Source organism: Pipistrellus kuhlii, unplaced genomic scaffold (assembly GCF_014108245.1).
Source record: "Pipistrellus kuhlii isolate mPipKuh1 unplaced genomic scaffold, mPipKuh1.p scaffold_m20_p_4, whole genome shotgun sequence".
Classification (NCBI taxonomy): Eukaryota; Metazoa; Chordata; class Mammalia; order Chiroptera; family Vespertilionidae; genus Pipistrellus; species Pipistrellus kuhlii.
In genome coordinates, this window is record NW_023425540.1 from 5,037,928 (window position 1) to 5,059,219 (window position 21,292).

Below are 21,292 nucleotides of genomic sequence, written 5' to 3' on the forward strand. Positions count from 1 at the left end.
AACTCCTTATTTGCTCAGTGTGTTTGGGAGGGGTTGGGGTGTAATAATTGCCAAAAAGGTTATTTTCCTGGGGCGACGCCATGGGCTGCCCAGGGGGCTACCTGGGAACGGTCTCCACCACTCTGCACGGACGGCCCGGCTCCGGGGCGGGGCCCCCCAGCGGGCTCCCCCGGCGGGAGCTGGGCCCGCAGCTTCTCCTCCAGCTTCGCCCGGGGGCCGTCCCCAGCACTGCCCCCCGGCGGGCCGGGCCCCGGGCTCCCCGGGGGGTGTGCAGGCTGCGGCTGCGGAGCCAGCCCGGAGGTGGGGGTGCCCGGGAGGCGGGGGAGGGACGGCCCGGCCATCTGCATCAGCGTCAGGAAGTTGATCTGTTGCAGCTGCAAGAAAATCAAAGCCAGAGAAACACCTGAGAATGGGATGGAGAAAAACACAGAGCCAACGGCCACCAGCGGCCTCCTCCGCCTGTCACACCACTGTCTGCTCGGGGACCCAGGAGGCTGGGCGGGAGGCGCTGGGGGCTTTCCGTGAAAAGGAGAGACTGGCTTTGTGTTCGAGGAGCTGCCCCGAGCATGAACCCGTGCGCAGTGTGCTGAGCCCCGCACACACCCATCTCTGCGGGTCCGGGGGAGGGTGGGAGGTCCTCACCGGGCCCCCCGCCAGGGCTGGCCAGCAGCCCGAACCACGATGGACAGATGACTGTGACAGCTCCCTGGGCGCGAGGGCTAAGGGGCGGCCTGGCTGACAGCACCAGGCAGCTCCCGCCCGGGACCTGAGCTGCTGAACGACCAGAGTGCCCACCGCAGCACGCCCTCCCCGGCTGTGTCCGCGAGGGAGAATCACACGCATCATGGCCTCCCGTCGTGGCCGGGGCTCACCTGGACTAGTTTGAGCATCTCGTCCTGCAGCATCTGCCGGGCGGCACCGGAGCCGGGAGGGGCGGGCAGCCGCGCCCGGGGCCGGCCGCGCGGGGCGGGCGGGGGCGCGGGCACCAGGGTCTGGGAGGCCACGCTGACCCCACCGGGCCCCGCGGGCGGGGCCGCGGCCGCCCCCTCTTCGCAGGCCGGGGTCTGCGCCCTGCGGAGCGAACGGACACAATCCACGTCAGCCACCACAGCGCGTTCCACGTCTATGAGCCGGGTACTCGGATCCCACTCGTTTCTTCTGCTCCCCCAGCTTCCTGAAGGTTTTCAGGAAATGCAAGCGCCACGCCTGCCTCCGGTGCCCTCACATCGCTCCACCAGACACACTGCGTGGCCGCGCTCAGCCGTGGTCCTCTCCCGCGTCACAACAGAACACTCACGTCTTACTCGCCTGGTCCCTGCAGGCACGTGAGTGAAACCTGTGCCACCCTCCTCCCGCTGCACACACTACCCAATTGGGTTTGAGAATATGTGCGTGTTTTTTAACTACGTTTAATGTCCCAGAATGGAGTTACGAAAACAGGGAATGTGGCTGGCTGGTGTGGCTCAGTGGCTGAGCCTCCATCCACGCACCCGGAGGTCACTGGTTCAGTTCCCGGTGCCTGGGTTTCAGGCTCAATCCCAGTAGGGAGCATGCAGGAGGCAGCCAATCAATGATTCTCTCTCATCACTGATGTTTCTAGCTCTTTCTCCCTCTCCCTCTCTCTCTGAAATCAATAAAAACAGTAAGAAAATTAAAAAAGAAAACAGGGAATGTATGGGTTAAAAATGTTTAATTCTAAGATGGGTTAAAACATATTTAATTCTAAGTTTGCTATACAGCAAACCCACACTGATCATTAAATGTGAAATAACAGTATTATGAATATTTCATTTCCAAACAAATCAGAGTTTGTGTTTATAATTAAACCCTAACCAACAAACTAAAACGACTATTTGGGGATGATTCCTTAAACATAGCAGGTACTCAGTGTATTCTAAGCAAATCAATTTCCTAAACTAAATAAGGGAGCAGGCATTATCCTATCCAAATAACTGCTCATTGTCTCTAACAAGAAAAGAACGTTCTAAATCACTTTTAGATTCATCGGGGCCTGCTCTCATTTCCTCTCAACAATACCTTCCTTTTACCAAACACCTAGTACACGAGAACAAAAGCTCCTTTGTCCAGTCCGTGGAAAAGGGGCCTTGCACCTCGGTGCCGTTCAGACACCGCTGTTAGCCTCTGCTTCCCAAGGAGCAGAGGTCAGTGCTCAGGACGGAGGAGGTCTCCAGGTAAAGCTGTGCTCACCGTCCTGCTTCCCCAGATTTCCACACGGACACCCGCCCGCTCTGCACACGCGCAGCGGCAGGCGGACGCGGACGCTCACAGATGAGAGCATTCTACCGCGACCGGAACCTGCTCCAGGCTGAGAGTGGGGACCTGCCACATCTGTCCATAGGGGAGCCACTGCTTTTTCAGAAAAGCCTGTTCTAAAACAGTCCTTACCTCCGTAAAACACACCTGTTAGAGGAGCATCTTTCCCTAAGTCACTTAAAGGTGTCAGAAAGGTGAACCTACGTCACTTTTTTTAAAATACGTTTAGATTTTTTAGAGAGAAAGGAAGGTGGACAGAGAGAGAAACATCAATCAGCTGCCTCCTGCACACCTCCCACTGGAGATGTGCCCACAACCAAAGTACATGTCCCTGACTGGAATCGAACCTGGGACCCTTCAGTCCGCAGGCCGACGCTCTGTCTACTGAGCCAAACTGGTTAGGGCCTATGTCACTTTTTTAATGCTTCAAGTTGATTTCATATTCTTCTCTTAGTTTTTGGCAAAAGCATTCAGTAATTATTTCAAAAGGCTCAGGAGGCATCAGTTTATTCTCGTGCCTATTTATAAAACAGGATAAAATGGTAGTGTATGCAAACGCTCTTACCTAGAAACTTCTGAACTTCTGTCTACACAAAATGAATGAGGAATGGTGTGTTCCTGGTTTGAAAAGGCTTCGATCACACACAGTTATAGATTAACGATCGCTTAGAAACCAAGATATTCTTCACATTATGTAAGACAGGCGATTGGATGGTCAGCCATGTCAGAGTCTAAACATCCTCTAACGCAGGCTCTGCAGTGTTAGTTCATAATTACAACCTGTTTACATCTGTCGCCATAGCAACTAGTAACAGACTCAAACCAAGGCAACGGCGACGTGGACACTGCTCAGCAACAGAAGCAGGAGATCCCAATGAGGGGGAGAAACAGGTGCGCTGGGACCTCAGGTTCCACCTGAGGGAGGGCAGCCTTTCGTCAGAGCACGAGAGCCCGTTCTCGCCTCCACAGCCGGGAGGACTGGTTTTAGTGACAGAAATATCTGTTACTTGTGAAGGCACACGGCATTCAATATATTCTTCTTGTTCCTTTTCCACGGAGCCGAACAAATTTTTCACAGAAAAGAGAGAGAAAATCTAATTATGTTGCCTCTCATGCAAGGCAATTCTAAACTTTCAAATATTTAGCTCTCCTTGAAACACCACAGCCTATGAACAGTGAACAATAATTAACCACAATAGTGACAGATTTTACATAGGCTAGGCTGCCTCCTGCACACCAAGCTTAGTGTTACATATACCATTACATTCACAAGGTTCTTCATTTGACCCAATAAGGAGGGAGTCAGTATGGAAGGGTGGTTCCCTAATCAGCCGTTGGATAAACCTGGTGAATTTACAGCTGCATGTTACTTGGGTATGGCTGAGAGTGATCAGAGAACAATAGGCTAGATATCTTGACTGACTTCACTCCACTGAGATTGAGGAATCTAAGTTACTAAAGCCATCACTCACCATTGCTACCAGCTGGACTTACATCCCATTAGGAGCACAGCATCACCATGACATGCTACCGTAAATTACAAGAAACCAATCTTCCCATCGAGTGAATCCCAGATGAGCCCTGAGCGCCCTCTGCCCCGCTCCCATCGCCCCCTTACCCAGCCTGTGCCGCCGGCTGCTCCTCCGCACCTGTCTCCGCTGGGTCCCCCCGGGGGCTCGGACCCGCTCCTGCCGAGTGCTGTCAGAAGGAACGGCACCCAAACAGAAAAGAGGGCGACAAGCAGGCGTTACATGCAGGCATCCGGAGTTAGTCTGACATTAGTCGCTCGCCCAGAGGGACTAGTTTCACAGCCAGTGAGAGACCAAACCTGGAGAGCGCAGGCCCTGCTCTGACCAGGCCTCACACTGTGGGCGCTGCTTCTGCCCATCACCGGGAGCCACTGGGCACGTTCGACTACAATGTGTTCACAAACACGTGTGTATCTGGCCATCATTACATACATACATTGTGAGAACATGAGAAAAGCAGGAAAGATTAATCCTTTTGAAAGGATTGTTTCAATAATTAGAAATGTCCGCATTCCACCTGGAAATGGAGTGTTCACAGTTTTGAGAAAACAATCCTATATAATAAAAGGCTAATATGCAAACTGACCAAACAGCAGAACAACTGGTCACTGAGGTGCACTGACCCCAGGGGGAAGAAGCTCAACACAGGAGCTGCCCTGGTGGTCAGCGCGCTGCTCAGCCAGAAGCCGGGCTCAGGCTGTCGAGCCCAGCGGTGGTGGCAGGAGCCCCCCTGCCTCGGCAGCAGCGCTAAGGGAGTCTGACTGCCAGCTTAGGCCGCTCCCCACCACACGGGAGACAGCCCCTGGGAGCCCCGGACTGCAAGAGGGCGCAGGTCGGGCTGAGGGGACCCCGCCACACACAAATTCCCTGCACCAGGTCTCTAGTAGTACATAAAAGTGCACGTAAGTGCAAACACTGCACGCAACAGCTGAGTTACATATTTTGAGTAAAGAGTACCTCCCTCACTCCTGAGTATCTTAATTTGGTGCACAGTTCATGCCATGAACATTATGTCGCTGCCTGACATGCCTAGTGACAGAATTTCAGTGGAAGGAAAGCTGCAGGCGCAGTGACTGCAGCCACAGGGTGATTTGGGAGATGAGGGCCTTGGTCGGAGGTGCTGACGAACACTTAGTGTCACTTCAGTAACCTGGGCCGTTACTTGTGGACTTACTCCTAACGGCCGTGGTGACGTCTGCGTGTCCGCGATGGTGTGGGGGCTCTCGGGGCTTCCCACGGGCCCTCTGGTGTCTTCTGCAGAGAAACGAGGAGGGAGAGAAAAGGGAGCGTTTGGAAAATGATCATTTCACTCCTATTACAGGGAAAAAATATAATGACAAATATTTTATGTCCTCCTTACAGAAACGTTTTTTAAAAACACTTGGAGACAACCCGTCTTGGCCAGGGATCTGAGATGACCTGGAGAGGCCGCTCGGGGGAGCAGCCCATGGAGAGCCCCAGGACCGTGTGAAGGAAGATGGCCGGCCGAGGAGAAGGCCCGAGCCAGAGGCCCAGGCAGTTCCCCAGACGGCAAAGGTCTGAGGACTTAGATTCAGGATAATGTGCTCAACTCTTCCTAAGGATTGAATTCTGCTTTAATTCTTTACTTTAAGTCATTATAAACATACCGTTTTAGACATAAGACTATGTAAGCTATCACAGATCAGCATTCGCCAAATGAACTGACCTTCATGGTCTGGTGGGAGTGCCTCCAGTTCCTCCTGGGTAAATGTTTCTCCTCTTAAAGAGTCCTCATCGATGATGTCTACAAATTGTTTATCAGTGTCATCTGTGTCAGAAATGCCCTCATCATCGGGTTCCTTCATTTCAGGGGCTTTGGCTTCTGTTGACATTCTGTTGACAAAAATGAAGCATCAATAACTGCAACTCACCCTTGGAAACAAAAAACTTGCTTTCAACTGATAGTTTATTGAAAAAGAACAAACCCAGTGTTTTATATTTATCAAGTCTTTTGTGTTTTCACCATGTCTGATCCACAGCAGTTGTTCAATGAATGACTGGGCATCCCGTTTCATTTACAAAAGATTAGAATAATGTCAACTCATGCCCAAACCAGTTTGGCTCAGTGGATAGAGCGTCGGCTTGCGGACTGGAAGGTCCTGGGTTCGATTCCAGTCAAGGGCATGCACCTTGCTTGCGGGCACATCCCCAGTAGGGGGTGTGCAGGAGGCAGCTGATGAATGTTTCTCTCTCATCAATGTTTCTGACTCTCTATCCTTCTCCCTTCCTCTTTGTAAAAATTCAATAAAATATATTTAAGAGAAAAAAAAAGAAAAAAAGAAAGTCAATTCTCTCAAGCTTGCCCTTCTCCCCAAGGATTCCCCTGTGCCCAGCTCCATGTTGGGGCCCAAGGACAGGTCCGCAGAGCACTGCTTCCGGGGAGAGGGGTGACAGCGGACACTGTTAGTGCAACAAGGCTCCTCAGCATGAGCCGCTCCTCTCAGAGGGAAGCGCTGGCGAACAGGGAGAGTTTGCCAGGAGTGCCTACAGCAGCCAGAAAGCGCTCACTCCCGGCTCTCCAGCGCCAGGACATGCCTCTTTCTCCAGCCCTCACCGGTGCGAGCCCCCCAAAGCCCGAGCAGCACCACACGAGGCGCCGTCTGGGGGAAAGGAGGCCGGTCAGCACTTACATCAGGGCGCTCCGCCGAGGCTCCCGGGGGCCATCCCCTCCGTCTGGCCCCCCTGGCCGGGACCCTGGCGCCGAGCAGGCGCCCTCACCGGGGGGTCCCACCGGAGACGCAGGGCGAGGAGGCTCCTGCACCTGGAACAAGCCGTTTGCAGCACTTAGATCTCGCCCTGACCCCGCGCGGCCCTATATGTACCCCTAACCCCCTCAGCACTGCTCCTGGTGGCGTTTCTCACTCTGTGGCAGGTGCAAGCGCACATTCCGGACGCTGAGGCAATGGCCATGTCCTATTCTGCCGGGAAAGCAGGCGGACTGCCTGAGCAGCGTCCACAGACCGGCCTGAGGAGTGCAGAGGGACCACCATGTTCCAGGCCACGGGGAACAGCATGCCCATGCAGAGCTGCTCCTCGTGGTTCTCTTGGCCATTACGAAGGCATTAGGAATTACCTCAAAATGGCACGGCAGCAAAAACACTGCAGCTAAAATGCAGTGGATGCACAGCTTTTATCGCTGACGGAGGTATTTAGTTAAGAAACACCTAGAAACACACATTTCCGTGACAACAAATACCACAGTATCTTATAAACTATCTTAGAACAACAAAAACTGATCTAAAAAAAACCCCATAACTCATAAAAAACAAAACGCACACACACTCTCACACCCTTCATCCTGGTACAAGCATGCCACACTCGCAGCCCACAGGCTGCACGCCTCATTTGTTCGGCCGGCGTTGGCCTGGGTCTGACGTGCCTGTCCTAGAGTACACTGTGCTCCATGGAGCAGCTTAGAACGGAGCCCAAGCAGAATCAGACCATGGAGGGGGCCAACCAAGACGGGGCCAGGCGGCTCCTGAGCCCCCTCCTCCCACGGACACCAAGTGCACCACTGCACACGCAACGCCGCTGGCATCGCCGCTGAGTGGAACCCAGGAGAGGGGGACAGCGGGGCACGTCCTACGAGTGGGCAAGGTCACCTCCAGCAACAGGTCGTGTAATACCCTTTCCATGGGCTCTTGTTTCCTTCTCTTTATCAACGGGCACAAAGCCCTCAAACCTCACAAAGCACTTGTACTCAATTACTCACTTCTAAGACTCAAAGGAACCACTTGAAGAAGGGAAAAAATTAGGTGGTTATCATCAGCTGGAGGCCCAGTGCATGAAATTCGTGCACAGGAGGGGGACGGAGTCCCTCAGCCTGGCCTGCGCCCTCTCAGTCCAGAGCCCTCGGGGCTGTCCGCCAACCCGGACCCCTCGGGCCTTACCGCCCGCCTGCTCGCCGCTCCTTAGCGCTGCCATGGAGGCCGGCCATGAGCCAGGCTTCCGGCCGAGCGGCACTACCCTGTGGGAGCGCCTCACTGACCACCAGGGGGCAGCTCCTGCATTGAGCGTCTGCCCCTGGTGGTCAGTGCGCATCATAGCAACCAGTCAATCTGCCGTTAGGTCAATTTGCATATTGGCTTTTATTATATTGGATGATCACATCACACTCGCTCTTGTCATTAGCTTAGTTTCTTAATAATCCTTCACTACCTGGGAGAATGGAAATACACTTTAATCTGAAACGAGCTTTCCCACCTGCCTGTGGTAACTGGAGCTCTTACCTGCACAAGGGCACTGGCTGCCGTGGCGCACTCTGCCTTGGACAGAGCAGCGCAGGGCTGTTCCGAGAGCCACAGTGATGTCAGAATGGCAGCCGCAGAGGCTGTCAGCCGGAGCAGGGGCCGGGCCTGGGGCGCAGCGAGGCTGGGGTCGCAGGGCAGCCTGCGGGCGGCCCAGCGCAGCATCCAGTCCAGCAGCGCCTGCAGCCCCGCGCTGCCCGCCCCCGGCGCGGGGGGGAGCTCGGCCTGGGGGCCGGCGTCAGCGCCCCCGATGGCTCTGAACACACACCTGCCTCTGCGCCTGCCCTCGGGCGCCCACGCACTCCGGCCGGCCACCCTGGGGATGCCAGGCCCGGGGGCGCCGGCGCCGTGCGCCCTGTAGAGGGCCCTGTGCTGCAGCCCGAACAGGCCGCTCGGGCCCCCGCTGTCCCTGAGGGTGCCCAGAAGGCTCTCCGGGGGCGGCCCTGGGGCTGGGGGCGCCGGGCCCTCCGGGTCCTCGGGCTCCGGGGCCAGCTGGAAGCAGGAGCCGGCCCGGAGCGCCCCCGGGGCGGGGTGCAGGCCGGCGAGCAGGGGGTCCAGCTCCCGCTCCCGCAGGCGCCCCGAGAAGCCGGGCAGCAGCGGGGGGCCGGGGTCCCCGCCCCGCAGCTCCCGCTCCAGCACGTAGCTCAGGAACAGCTCCAGGAACCGCAGGTACTCGTCGTCCTCCCGCTCGAATGCCCAGGCGCCCACCACGGGCAGCGCCCGCCCCTGCCCCCTCCGCGGGGCGCCCCCTCCCCGGCCCCCCGCGCTCCTGTCACCGCGGGGCTCAGCGGTCAGCGCTGCGTCCACGTGATCTGGAGCCTTCCTACAGCGAAACAAAATTAGAAAAGACAAAATTAAAGATCATTTCATCGGTAAAACTTACGTTAGAATTGACTATAAAAATTCTGTCTACTGATTAAGTCCTATTTTTTTTTTTTTTTAATGCTTCGAGTATCTCTCTTTCAAATGAGGGGGGTGGACTAGAGGATCTCTAAGTGTGCGCTGGAGCTGAACATCCTGAATCTGAAAAACACGAGCCTGACCGGGCAGCTGTCGGTCAGAGCTTCCGTCCACCAAAAGGTTGCAGGTTCCACTGCAGGTGAAGGCACGTGCCCAGGTTGCGGGTTGGATCCCAGGCAAGGGGTGTACAGGAGACAACCAATCGATGTTTCTCTGTCCCTTTCTCTCCCCCTCACCCCCTCTCTAAAAAAATTAAACATTTGGGTGAGGATAAAAATACAATTTTAAAAATAAAAAGTACCACACATTAATATAAAAGGAAAAATCTGTGTTAAGATGTAGTCATAGAAGTTTTCCTCAGAAAACACGAACGTGTCTCTGGGAGGAAAAGTGAACCCTCCAGCACAGCGGTCACCACCTTTCGAGATTGCTTCACTTAAGCAAGGGTTGGCTCAGGGACACACTCCTTCGGTGTGAGGAGGATCAGTTACATTTCAGATACCAGAACTATAAGAGGAAAAATCTGCCCGGCCAGTGTGGCTCAGTGGTTGAGTGTAGACCTACGAACCAGGAGGTCATGGCTCAATTCCTGGTTGGGGCACATGCCTGGGTTGTGGGCTCAATCCCCAGTGGGGCATGTAGGAGGCAGCCCATCAATCTCAATCTCTCTCTCTCTCTCTCTTTCTCTCTCCCTCCCTCTCTAAAATCAATAAAAATGTATTTAAAGGGAAATGTCTGCTTCAATAGGAGTACAGAAGTTTAAATGATAAGCAAGAATCTCTCAACAATTTAGGGGCAAGTTTCAAAAATGAAATGTGCCATTTCCTTCCCTGGAAACTGAAAAGTAAAAGTTAGCTAACCCCAAAGCCCTGAACTGTGTAAGTCTAGAGTAGGGGTGTCGAACTCAATCAGAGAAGGGGCCAAAATCTAAAATCCAGCCTAAATCGCGGGCCGAATGGTTTACTGAACAGTCATAAACTGTCATTGTGATGGAAACGCAGCAGAGTGCAGTGATGACAGCGCGGTGCGGGCCACATTGCAAGGCCTGGCGGGACGGATTTGGCCCGCGGGCCTTGTGTTTGACACATGTGGTCTAGAGATTACCAAAACAACTAAAACTCTTCTTTGAGCTCAGAATTCAGCCTACTCCTCTGGTTTTACACTTCCAGGTGACAGTTACGTCCTGTCTCAGTACCAGTCCTAACGGCTTAGCAAACAGTCTCAGTGGCTCCCCGGTCCTGTGAGGGCAGGGCTCGTGCCCAGGAGCCCGCCAAGCAGCGAGGTGGCTGGCACTGATGCTGGCTCACCGGTTGCAGGAAACATGGAGACGTTCCTTTCAAAGGGAGGGACCGCTGCTCTGAGGGCTCGGCCGTACCTGCGATGGAGATGCGTCCAGCTCAGAGCCTCCGAGAGCGTGTCGGCCGCGCTGTGGCCGGGGGACGTGCCCAGGTCTGTGAGTGTGCTCCCGCTCGGGCTCGTCCCCAGGGAGCACCCCTCGAACCCGGGACCTTCGGTGGGCTTGTCCTCCGCGGGCTCCCAGACGTGGGTCTCGAAGGGCCCGATGTTCCTCTGCACGCGTCGGAGGGCCTTGGCCCTCACTCTGTGGATGGAGCGCATGGCCACAGACAGGGGCTCCTCGCTGAGGGCGCCTGGGAGAGAGAGGGCCAGGGCCGCTCAGGAAGGCCGATTCGGGTCCCTCCCGAGGACACAGAGCCGCCGCCAAGGACGGCCATTCCCCTCCCCGACAGGCCTGCGTTGGATTCGTGAGGAAGCCCCAGTGCGCACGCCCTGCGGGAGCCGCAGAAGGCCACTGAGAGAGAGGACCCTGCCCGGCCGGCGTGCCCGGAGGCTGAGCACCAACCCAGGAACCAGGGGGTTTGATTCCGGTTGAGGGCACAGGCCCGGTGGCTGACTCGATCCCCAGTGTGGGGGGTGCAGGAGGCAGCCGATCAATGACTCGCTTTCATCACTGATGTTTCTATCAGTCTCTCTCTCTCCCTTCCTCTCTCTGAAATCAATAAAAATATATAAGAAAAGAGAAGTCATAAATGCAATGTAAGGATAGGAATACAGCAATGTGCAATCGTAAGACATAACTAAACCTAAATACTAGATTAGCTCTAAAAATGTGGGTAATTGGAATTCTTTTAACATTTCCACATCAGGGTCAGTTCCACCGAACTCTACACTTAAAATGGCGAACGTCAGTACTACGTATGTTTACCACAATAAAAAAATAATTTCCACAAGACCATCTTGAATGCATAGGATAAAACTAGAGGAAGCATAAATAACCATAAAGGAAAAGAATACTAGTTTTCAATAAAATATCCACATTATGAAAAGCACTATATGCTCATTTTATAGAACTTATCTTATTTAATCCGCTTTCCAGACACATTCTTAGACCCGAATCAAGATAGTAATTTTGCAAAAAGAAAATGAGGCTCGGAGAGACTGAGCGCCTCGCCCGGTCCCAGGCTGGTCACTAAGGGACAGAGCCACGCGGGAGCGGCTCCTTCTGCTCCCCGCGGACCCGGTGCTGGCGGGAAGGCCCGTCCCGGGAGGAGAGGACACGGGGGAACGGTGCTTTGCAGACAAACCAGAGCCCCCGCAGCCTTCCCAGCGACACAGAGAAGCGAACGGCGGTACCTTTCACGACGCAGGCGCTGAGCCTCTGCCGGAGAGCGTGGTATTTCTCTCTTAAAGGAACCCTTACGTCCTCAGGATTGGGAAATGCTCTCACGAAAATGTCTGCGACCTTAGGAGAAATGGAAAAGCCAGTTTTAGGAGCAACATCATTCTTAATACAAGGAAAATCCCTCAGAGTTTCCGACCCTGGTTTGGTTCACCTACCCTCACATTACCTGTCTGATCGGCGGCAGGTCTCCAATGAGGCTCAAAATCAGGTCCTGAATCAGCTCCTCGGCGTTGGAAAACCGGGCGAAGGGCAGCATCCTGCACGCCCACTCGGCCGCCCCCAGGCAGTGCTCCACCGCGCAGGGGTCCAACTCCACGGAGAGGTCCTAAACGGACATTGGAAAAAACGGGGTTCCTTCCACTCCAGACGGCGGGCAGGATAAAGCCAAAAGAAAGTTTTGCTCCAAACAGTAAAGCCTATCAAGCACCGGGTTTGCAGCAAAGTAACGCCCGTTCACCTCTCTTCCTCTCTGGCGGGTAAGTGCCTGCTTCCCCTGCGCGCGCTCGCGGGCCTTCTGGAACAGCCGGCAGCGGACGGACAGCTGGTCCCGGACGTGCAGCATCCAGCACAGCGCACACAGCTCCCGGAAGCACCCTGGTCAGGGGCACAAGAGGCCGTGTGAGGCGGACACCGAGGGAGCGACGTCAGCTCTCGCTGCGTGTATCCCTCCCCCCAGAATAAATGTATTCCCTTGATTATAAAGGAAACATGTACTCATTATCAACACCTTACATAAAAGTCACGGAGAACCTTCCCGAGTTTTTATGTATATTATTATTCTAGAATAGTTCATGCATGTCCGTTGCATGAAAGTATTAAAATCACCATTAAAGAATAAATAACTTACTCTACCTTTTACTGGTAGTTACTTGCTTTAAGCTCAATAGTATATGGTAGATACTATTTAAGTCAATGCATTCATCTGTACTTAATGCTAAATAGTTTATTTGGAAAATCACTGATAGGCAATGAAGTTTAAAAATTTTCAATACTAAAACATAATTTCCAATATTATGAATATCCTTTATTAAAACCAATACCAGTACATGAAGACATATAAAGCCCTACTATGCAGTTTTCTCTTGTCTTCACTTAACGTATCTTGGATTGCTCTCATGGTGGTAACACACTGTTGTACAGAAACGGCCCCAATCAGGTACAAAGCAGATCCTTCATTAACACTAAGCAGGCAGCCCCTCCGGGACAAACCTATTGCTGCGAGGGACGCCCCGTCCAGCTGGCCGTCGCCCGCGGCTCCCGGCCGGAAGAAGGCCACGCCGCCCCGGCAGTGCTGCAGCAGCCTCTGCGGGAAGGGGCTCAGGGCGGGGAGGGACCCTTTCGCTCGAATCTGAAAGTGAAGGAGGACAGGTCACTGCCAGCGCCTGCATCATGTCTGAGGACACTGGAAAGCTTCAGCAGCCGGTGCAGACAGACCATGGAGCGTGGAAAACCCGGCCTGGGTCCCACACTACCCCTGAAGCCAGCCTCGGCGCTCTCAAACTGCTCACACGTTTACTTAAAAGGCTCAATCCCAAAAGAGAACAAAAGGTTTAATCACGTTATCCTGTCACTCAGTTATGTCCGTACAAAAAGAACTTTGGGCTTTTTGTCCTTTCTCCAGAGGCATGATAAAGCGATTAAAGCACCTAACTTTCACCTAAAATAACCTACTATAATATGTACACCAGTCGGCATGACTTAGTGGCTGAGCCTCGACCTGTGAGCCAGGCGGTCACGGTTCGATCCCAACTGGGGCGCCTGCCCAGGTTGCGTGCTCAGTCCCGTTTCCACTCAGTTCCCCGTTATCAGCCGCTCCCAGCGTTACAGTGCATTGGTGATCAATGAACCAATATTTTGATACATTAACTAAAGACCATACTTTATTCAGAATTCCATACTTTTTAGTAAACATACAAAATAATCCACACTTTTGGGATTATTTTTGGGACAAAATACAGGATGAGGACAAACCTGTCTCTTTAAAGAGTGACTAATTTTCAAGAACAACTTGATAAGCCACGTCTCGGAGCCTAAGGGGTCCGTCTCCATAAAGCAGGAGGTGTGATGCTTGTTGTTAATGGAATCCAGAGCCAATGAGAAGCCCTGGGGCTCATAACACTGATTTCCACATCCACAGAGAGGCTGCGGCCTGCAGGGGACCTGCAGCTGGGCCAGGGCATCCGGGCAGGCGTCCCCCGGCTCAGGTCAGGCAGGAACGCAGTGGCTGGGGGGACCACGGAGCAGAGACAGAACCAGAAGCTCCCTCGCTCTCTGATCCCACCCCCAGAACATCTGCTATATGCTCTCAGGCAGACATCGGAGAAAACCATGAACTGAGTTTAAATTCCCAGTGACTGGAGGCCCCCCGGGCAGAGGATGTAACTGAAATTAACTGATTATATTATACTTTGTTTATTTAATATATTTTTTACTTGATTTCAGAGAGGAAGAGAGAGGGAGACAGAGAGCAAACATCAGTGATGAGAGAGAATCACTGATCAGCTGCCTCCTGCATGCCCCGGACTAGGGATTGAGCCTGCAACCCGGGCACATGCCCTGACCGGGTATCGATCCGAAACATCCCGGTTCATAGGTTGATGCTCAACCACTGAACCACACTGGCCGGGCCACATTAGACTTTCCATTGCCAGGCAGGATGGGACTCACAGAGCCCGTATCATTCAGCGAGGTTCACTGTGGGAAGTCTGACTAGGGATTGACAGGCAGGACACCATGGGAACATGGCCCATCACAATCCTAAGGAAGGCTGCCTGTTTACGTGGCTTACAGCACGTACCTCCTGCATGGCCCTCCGGGCCCACCCCCCCTTCCCCATGGCCCTCCTGACCCCCCCGCCTTCCCCATGACCCTCCTGCCCCCCCCACCCGCCTTCCCCATCACCTTCCGGACACCTCCTCCCCCCGCCTTCCCCATGGCCCTCCCGGCCCCCCGCCTACCTTCCCCATGACCTTCCGGGCCCACCGCAGCTGCAGGATGTACCACTGCGCGGCCGGGAAGGAGCAGCGCGCGGCGCGGAGGAGCAGCAGCAGGCGCTGCAGGATCCCGGACACCTTCTGGCGGTTCTCCTTCTCGGCTCTCACCGGGAGGTCGTCAGCGTCCTCCTGGGAAAACACAATCACACTCCGGCCAGTAAGGCGGAAACGTCTCAAGCTGACGTGCAAGTAGAGGCAGCGCCTCGGGACCTGGAGATTTTATAAAGAGAGTGTTGAGTCCTGGCCTGAGATTTCACTGGAGCGATGGCTGGTGTCCAGGACACAGTCCCTCCCCTCGAACAATGGGAGGGTAACTGGACCCGAACCCCAGGTCTTCCCCACGACAGGTACCTCTCCGACCCCACCCCCACGGCGGACGGTGCGGAGCTCGGCTCCCGGAGAAGGCGAGGCCTCCACGTCCGCCAGTCCTTCTCAGATCGCATCACCTCCTGGGGAAGCCCTCCCTCCGAGCTGCTCAGACCCGCTGTATCCACCGATTCATTCCGTACGATTCCCCATGCTTCCCACTGCACGCTGGAAGGAGGGCGTACCTGGCTGAGAAGGGCCGGCTGGGGGCAGTAGAGCGGCGGGGCGGGCAGGTACAGGCCGCCGGGCACCAGGCCCCAGAGCCGCCGGCTGCAGTCCTGGGCGGAGCGGACCAGGAGCGGCCAGGCCTCGGAGAGCACGTCCGCCTGCGCCATGGCCGCGGCCGTCAGCACCTCCCGCACGGCGCCCAGCAGCAGCTGCGCGTCCTCCTCCTCGATGGGGTCTGCGCGCGCGGGAGGGACAGTCAGAACGCGGTCCTCCTGCCCACTCCGCCTTACAGGGTAACATCTCACCACAATAACCCATCAGCTGGCGTACAAGCTTCCAGACAGAAATCAATGGCCATTCTGTTCCTTTAAGGTTATAGGCAATCACGGCACAAGCACTTTTCCCAAAATTAGACATTGTAGTCGTAACAAATAAAAATGTTTTGGAAGTATAGTCCTGATTAAAAAAAAAAGAAAAAGTATCAAGGAAGATAGCCAAATAAAATAAAACACTGTGTGAAGGCAACAGGAGAGTAATAGTGATTTTTAATTTTTTTTCTTATTATCCTTCATGGCACTACTAACCGGTTTGGCTCAGTGAATAGAGCATGGGCTTGGGGACTGAAAGGTCCCAGGTTCGATTCCGGTCAAGGGCATGTACCTTGGTTGCGGCCATATCCCTAGTAGGGGGTGTGCAAGAGGCAGCTGATCGATGACTCTCATCGATGTTTCTAACTCTCTATCTCTCTCCCTTCTTCTCTGTACAAATTAATAAAAATATATATATTTTTTAAAATGACTTCAACTACGGTCAGCATGCTGTAAGGCCTAGCACACAGTATGAGAGCACTCCGGTGCCAGGCTGGTGTGACCCGGTGGCTGAGTGTCATCCCAGGCACCAAGAGTTCCAGGTTCAATTCCCGGTCAGGGCACTGGCTACAACCCGCAGGGGAAGTCAGTGAGTGTTTCTCTCTCTCTTCTCTCCTGTTCTCTCTCAAAAATCAATAAAAACATATTTCTAAAAAGTTTATTTTATTTTTTTTAAAAACAACAATGCTTGCCTGGCTGGTGTGCCTCAGTGGTTGAGCCTCAGCCTATGAACCAGGTCAGGGTGCAATTCTGGTCAGGGCACATGAACAAGTTGTGGGCTTGATCCCCCATGTGGGGTGTGCAGGAGGCAGCAGATCAATGATTCTCTCATCATTGGTATTTCTATCTCTCTCTCCCTCTTCTTCCTTTCTGAAATCAATATATATATTCCGTGCAGGGGCGGAATATTTTTAACATGTAGTACACTTTAATTTTCAATAAGTTTACTTCAAAGTGTTAGCATACTTGTAGGTATTACCAGCTTTTTAAAATACCACAAGGCTCATTAACTAACCAGCTCTGCCTGCCAGGCCCGTGTGGTGACGCACCTGTAAACTGCTTGTATTTTGAGCCCATTTCTCTCTTTGCTTCCGAAGAGGCCGGCTGACCTAAAAGACACCGGAGTTTCTCCTGGAAAATCCGGGCGGGAGTCATGTTGGACGGCAGATCCTGGCCCTTTTTCTTGAACCTGAAATCACATCAAATCAGGAGAAATGACTTCAAATTTTAAAAAAAGCAAATATTCACACACCGAGAACTACACATGAAGTTTACAGTGAAATTCATTTTCATTATTCCTCCTGCATCTAAGAAGGAATGTTATAGGAAACTCTGCCTAAGGAGGGGACCCGGGCTCTTCACAGCGAGGGCGCTAGAACACCCACCTCATGCCCCCCCCCACATCCCCACGTCACCACACACACACACACACACACACACACACACACCCCCGCTGCCCTGCGGACAGCTCTGCCCAACCGGACAGACTGGCCTGGCCAAAGGCCTCCGCTTGTGTCCGGAAAGTTCTCTCTCCCTGTAGCTACTCCAATTGCCCAAATCCCATCTTCCCTTCCATGCCCATCTTCAGTGGCACCTCCCACACGGGCATTTCCTTTCCCCACCCCACCCCCCGGGTCCTGCCCTCCCAGCACCACGGCCTGTTCCCACCAGGGCATGTAAACCAGAATGGCGTGCCCTGATTCCTACAAACTAGAAAGGCTTAAGCATAGGAGCCAGGCACCATTTGCTTTATATCCACGAATACACCTGGCACAGAGTGTGCACAGAGGTTACTTAGTAAGGAAATACATGTTTAGTCACTGCCTTGAAAAATATAGAAGACACAGCAACCCCATCACATACAGAAAAGTTAACAGAGACCGATTTGACTAGCTCAAACTCAAATCCGGGACAATCTCTCCCAACATCTATGAGCTCTTTGAGGGCATTACTAACAAATTAATGCTGCAAAGAAGCATTTTAATACAGATGAGCAGGCCCCTGAGCTGCCCACTAGCACAGCACCTGCTAGCTGCGCGCAGCGACTTAGATTTCACTTGGGTGGGAAGTTCAGTTCTCACTGGCCAGGGCGCCCTGCCCGGCGGCTGGACAGACACCCTCACCGGCAGCCCCGGGCCGAGGCGGAGGGACGTCTGATGATGGGTCAGAGGGGGGAGAGGCCCTGCAGCGACACCCACCCCCCGGTCTGGGGCCCGCGCACCTGGGGTAGCCGCGGCCCCGGCCGCCCAGCTGGCAGGCCACGCCGAGGGCCACGGCCGTCTTCCAGTCCCCGAGCTCCCGCGCCAGCCACACGGCCTCGGGGGCCAGGCCGCCCAGCAGCAGCAGCTCCAGCGCGTAGTCCGCCGTCCACACTTCGCCCAGGCCCTGCTCCCGGACGGCCCGGGCCACCGCCGCGCGCTGCAGGGGGAGGCGCCGCGGGCCCGGCCCTGCAGGGAGAGGACAGTCACCACCCGCACGGCACTTCCCGCACACACCCCGGGAGATCATACTACACGGCTAACACATACTCCACTCCCCCGGCACTTCCCGCACACACCCCGGGAGATCATACTACACGGCTAACACATACTCCACCCGCACGGCACTTCCCGCACACACCCCGGGAGACCACACACGGCTAACACACACCCCGGGAGACCACACACACGGCTAACACATACTCCACTCCCACGGCACTTCCCGCACACACCCCGGGAGACCACACACGGCTAACACACACCCCGGGAGACCACACACATGGCTAACACATACTCCACTCCCACGGCACTTCCCGCACACAGCCCGGGAGATCATACTACATGGCTAACACATACTCCACTCCCCCGGCACTTCCCGCACACACCCCGGGAGATCATACTACATGGCTAACACATACTCCACTCCCCCGGCACTTCCCGCACACACCCCGGGAGACCACACACACGGCTAACACATACTCCACTCCCACGGCACTTTCCGCACACGCCCCGGGAGACCACACACACGGCTAACACACACCCCGGGAGATCATACTACACGGCTAACACATACTCCACTCCCACGGCACTTCCCGCACACACCCCGGGAGACCACACACACGGCTAACACATACTCCACTCAGGAGGCCTCGAGCTGAGGGAGGCATCAGTGGGGGGAGCGGTGCCAGCGTTAAGGGAACAGAACCGGCAGCGACAGGCCAGGGAGGCAGAGAGTGACCACACAGTCAGGTGGACACAGGAAAGCGCCTGTTCACACCAGCAGGCCGAGGGCCGTTTGTGCAGGTCGGTGCCGCATCACAGTGCACAGCCGACTCCTGCTTTAACTAGGTGTGAACTCTGGAGGCACACACGGAGGTTTCCCTGACCTCGTACTGCTCCTGTCATGCAAAAAAAACACAGCAAAATACCTCAACTGACTGCAGGCCGCACTGGAGCACACTCAGTGTTCCACGTGTCAGTGTTTTTAAGGAAATTGAAAAGTGCAGTTTTCAATTTGTAAATTACAGGCCCGTCCCCCGGCTTTCTGTACTCCCCTCACCGAAGTAACTGGAATCAACAACATGAAAATACGATGACAGGACTGTTATTTTTGTAAAAATACATATTGCTGAGATTTTCATTTACTCCCTCAAAAGAAAATGGCAAAGGGGAGCAGTTGACCGATGTTTCTCTCTCACATCACTGTTTCTCTCTTTCCCTTTTCCCTTCCTCTCTCTGAAAGCAATAAAAAAATATTTTTTCAGGTTAACTATCCAAGTAAAATTACATTCTAAATTAGCATACCAAAATCTATTTAATTTTTATAGAAATGAAGGTGAAATTACTTTGACTTTTAAAAATGAAAACTTTATAAACACCAGCTTATCCAAAACTTGTGATTTAAAAAAATCCATATTCAAAAGGCACAGACCCAAGCAATGGTCTTTCTCAGACTCTATCCCTTCCCACGTGGGCCCTGAGCGGCCGGGGGCCAGGCCCTGAGCTGACGGATCACCTCCACGGAGTGGATCCCCGCGGAGTGCTGTGTGAACATCAGAGCAGCGAAGGTGGGGACACGCTTACCTGCTTCCCTGTGCAGGGGCGGCAGGACGTCCACATGGTGCGGGGGCAGGACGCAGAGCCGCCGGTTGGTGAAATAGGCGGCCATGAACCGGGCCATGGACTGGACGACCCTCCGCACGGCCTCGGGGTGTGCAGGCCAGGGCAGTCCCAGCGCGGGAGCTGAGGGACACAGCGAGCGAGCAGAGGAGACTGGTCAGACCGTCACCAAGTGTACCTACGCTCCAGCATTACCCGGGAGGGAACTCGTAACTAGATGAGCACTCAGGGCCGGTACAAGTAAATTTATGATAGGCATCTAGGCTTCTGAAGACCACAGAACACACATAATTGGCCCCTACGTGTGAGCCCGTACACTTAGGAACTTGTTGTGACTTGAAGTTACTAGTTTTATCTAATAACATGGAGGACCCAAGCAAAGCAATCCAGCCATAATGCACTTGCCAGGCCAGCATTAGCCCTAACCGGCAGGACCACCACCGTTTGTGCATAAGCAATCTCACATCTAAACCTGTAAGCACACGGCAACACGGAGAAAGACACCGGTTTCTGAAAAACGTACCCGAACTCTCCCCATTGTCCCTCACGGGCAGGCGGGACCATCGCAGCAGTTCTCGCACCAGCTGGTCGCACAGCCCCTGGGCATCGTTTAAGTTATAGCTGTACAGGTGGCAGTACAAAAGGGACAGGTAGTAGCGCATCTGAAGAAAGCAGGTCCTTCTTCCTCCTAAACCAGAGAGAATTAAGCTCATGTTAGAAACCTTAGCAAGGCCGGGTTCTTGGCCTGGGTGCGGGGCAGGCAGACACCCTGGGGTGGTCCGTTGATGAAATCCATGAAGCTGTATTCTCTCGTTATGTGAACCTTTCTGTATTTGTTTTATCCTATATAATAAAAGGCTAATAAGCAAATCAACCAAACAGCAGAACGACCGGCCGCTATGCCATGCACTGACCACCAGGGGGCAGCTGTTCAACGCAGGGAGCGCTGCTCAGCCAGAAGCCGGGCTCAGGGTTGGTGAGCACAGCAGAGGTGGCGGGGGAGGACATCTCCTGAGGGCTCCCAGACTGCAAGAGGGCGCAGGCTGGCCTAGGGGATCCTCCTCCCCCACCGAGCGCACAAATTTCATGCACTGGGCCTTTAGTATTTCAATAAAAGATTCTTTAAATTCTTTAAGACAGCAGGTGAGCAATGCATTGTTCTTTTTCACTTTAAGTTCTGAAGAATTTTCTTTCACGAAGCCCACATGACTAAGATTTTATCCAGAGGGAGCTGCAATCTCATTTTCTCAGCACCAAGGCTAACCTGTCTCCAGCACACGTGGTCTGAAACGAAGGGAAGAGTCTGAGCCTTCTCCCCCCGCCGCCATGACCAAGAAACCAGACACACTCTGGAGTATGCTAACATTCATTCCTACCAATGCTATGGGAATATTATTTTTTAATACATTTTTATTGATTTCAGAGAGAAAAAGAGAGGGAAAGAGAAACATCAGTGATGAGAGGGAATCATTGACCGGCTGTCTCCTGCACACCCCCTGCTAGGAATGGAGCCAGCAATCCAGGCTTGTGCCTTTGATTGGACTTGAACCTGGGATCCTTCAGTCCGC

General features: G+C 53.9%; 1 protein-coding gene across 7 annotated transcripts in view; it reads right to left on the bottom strand.

Moving 5' to 3' along the window:
- Positions 1 to 21,292, bottom strand: part of CPLANE1 (ciliogenesis and planar polarity effector complex subunit 1) — a 62,744-nt gene that overhangs the window by 26,073 nt on the left and 15,379 nt on the right. For all 7 annotated transcript variants that reach the window (XM_045571497.1, XM_045571498.1, XM_045571496.1 and 4 more), the window contains 18 exons: positions 20,248 to 20,412; positions 19,689 to 19,847; positions 17,849 to 18,074; positions 16,677 to 16,816; positions 15,277 to 15,494; positions 14,690 to 14,854; positions 12,942 to 13,080; positions 12,190 to 12,326; positions 11,899 to 12,057; positions 11,684 to 11,792; positions 10,407 to 10,680; positions 8,054 to 8,894; positions 6,455 to 6,585; positions 5,491 to 5,657; positions 4,978 to 5,057; positions 3,893 to 3,972; positions 873 to 1,071; positions 102 to 374 (listed from right to left, as the gene is read on the bottom strand). In XM_045571497.1, coding sequence (XP_045427453.1) covers positions 102 to 374; positions 873 to 1,071; positions 3,893 to 3,972; positions 4,978 to 5,057; positions 5,491 to 5,657; positions 6,455 to 6,585; positions 8,054 to 8,894; positions 10,407 to 10,680; positions 11,684 to 11,792; positions 11,899 to 12,057; positions 12,190 to 12,326; positions 12,942 to 13,080; positions 14,690 to 14,854; positions 15,277 to 15,494; positions 16,677 to 16,816; positions 17,849 to 18,074; positions 19,689 to 19,847; positions 20,248 to 20,412 — 3,662 coding nt within the window. The remainder of the gene's footprint in view (positions 1 to 101; positions 375 to 872; positions 1,072 to 3,892; positions 3,973 to 4,977; positions 5,058 to 5,490; positions 5,658 to 6,454; positions 6,586 to 8,053; positions 8,895 to 10,406; positions 10,681 to 11,683; positions 11,793 to 11,898; positions 12,058 to 12,189; positions 12,327 to 12,941; positions 13,081 to 14,689; positions 14,855 to 15,276; positions 15,495 to 16,676; positions 16,817 to 17,848; positions 18,075 to 19,688; positions 19,848 to 20,247; positions 20,413 to 21,292) is intronic.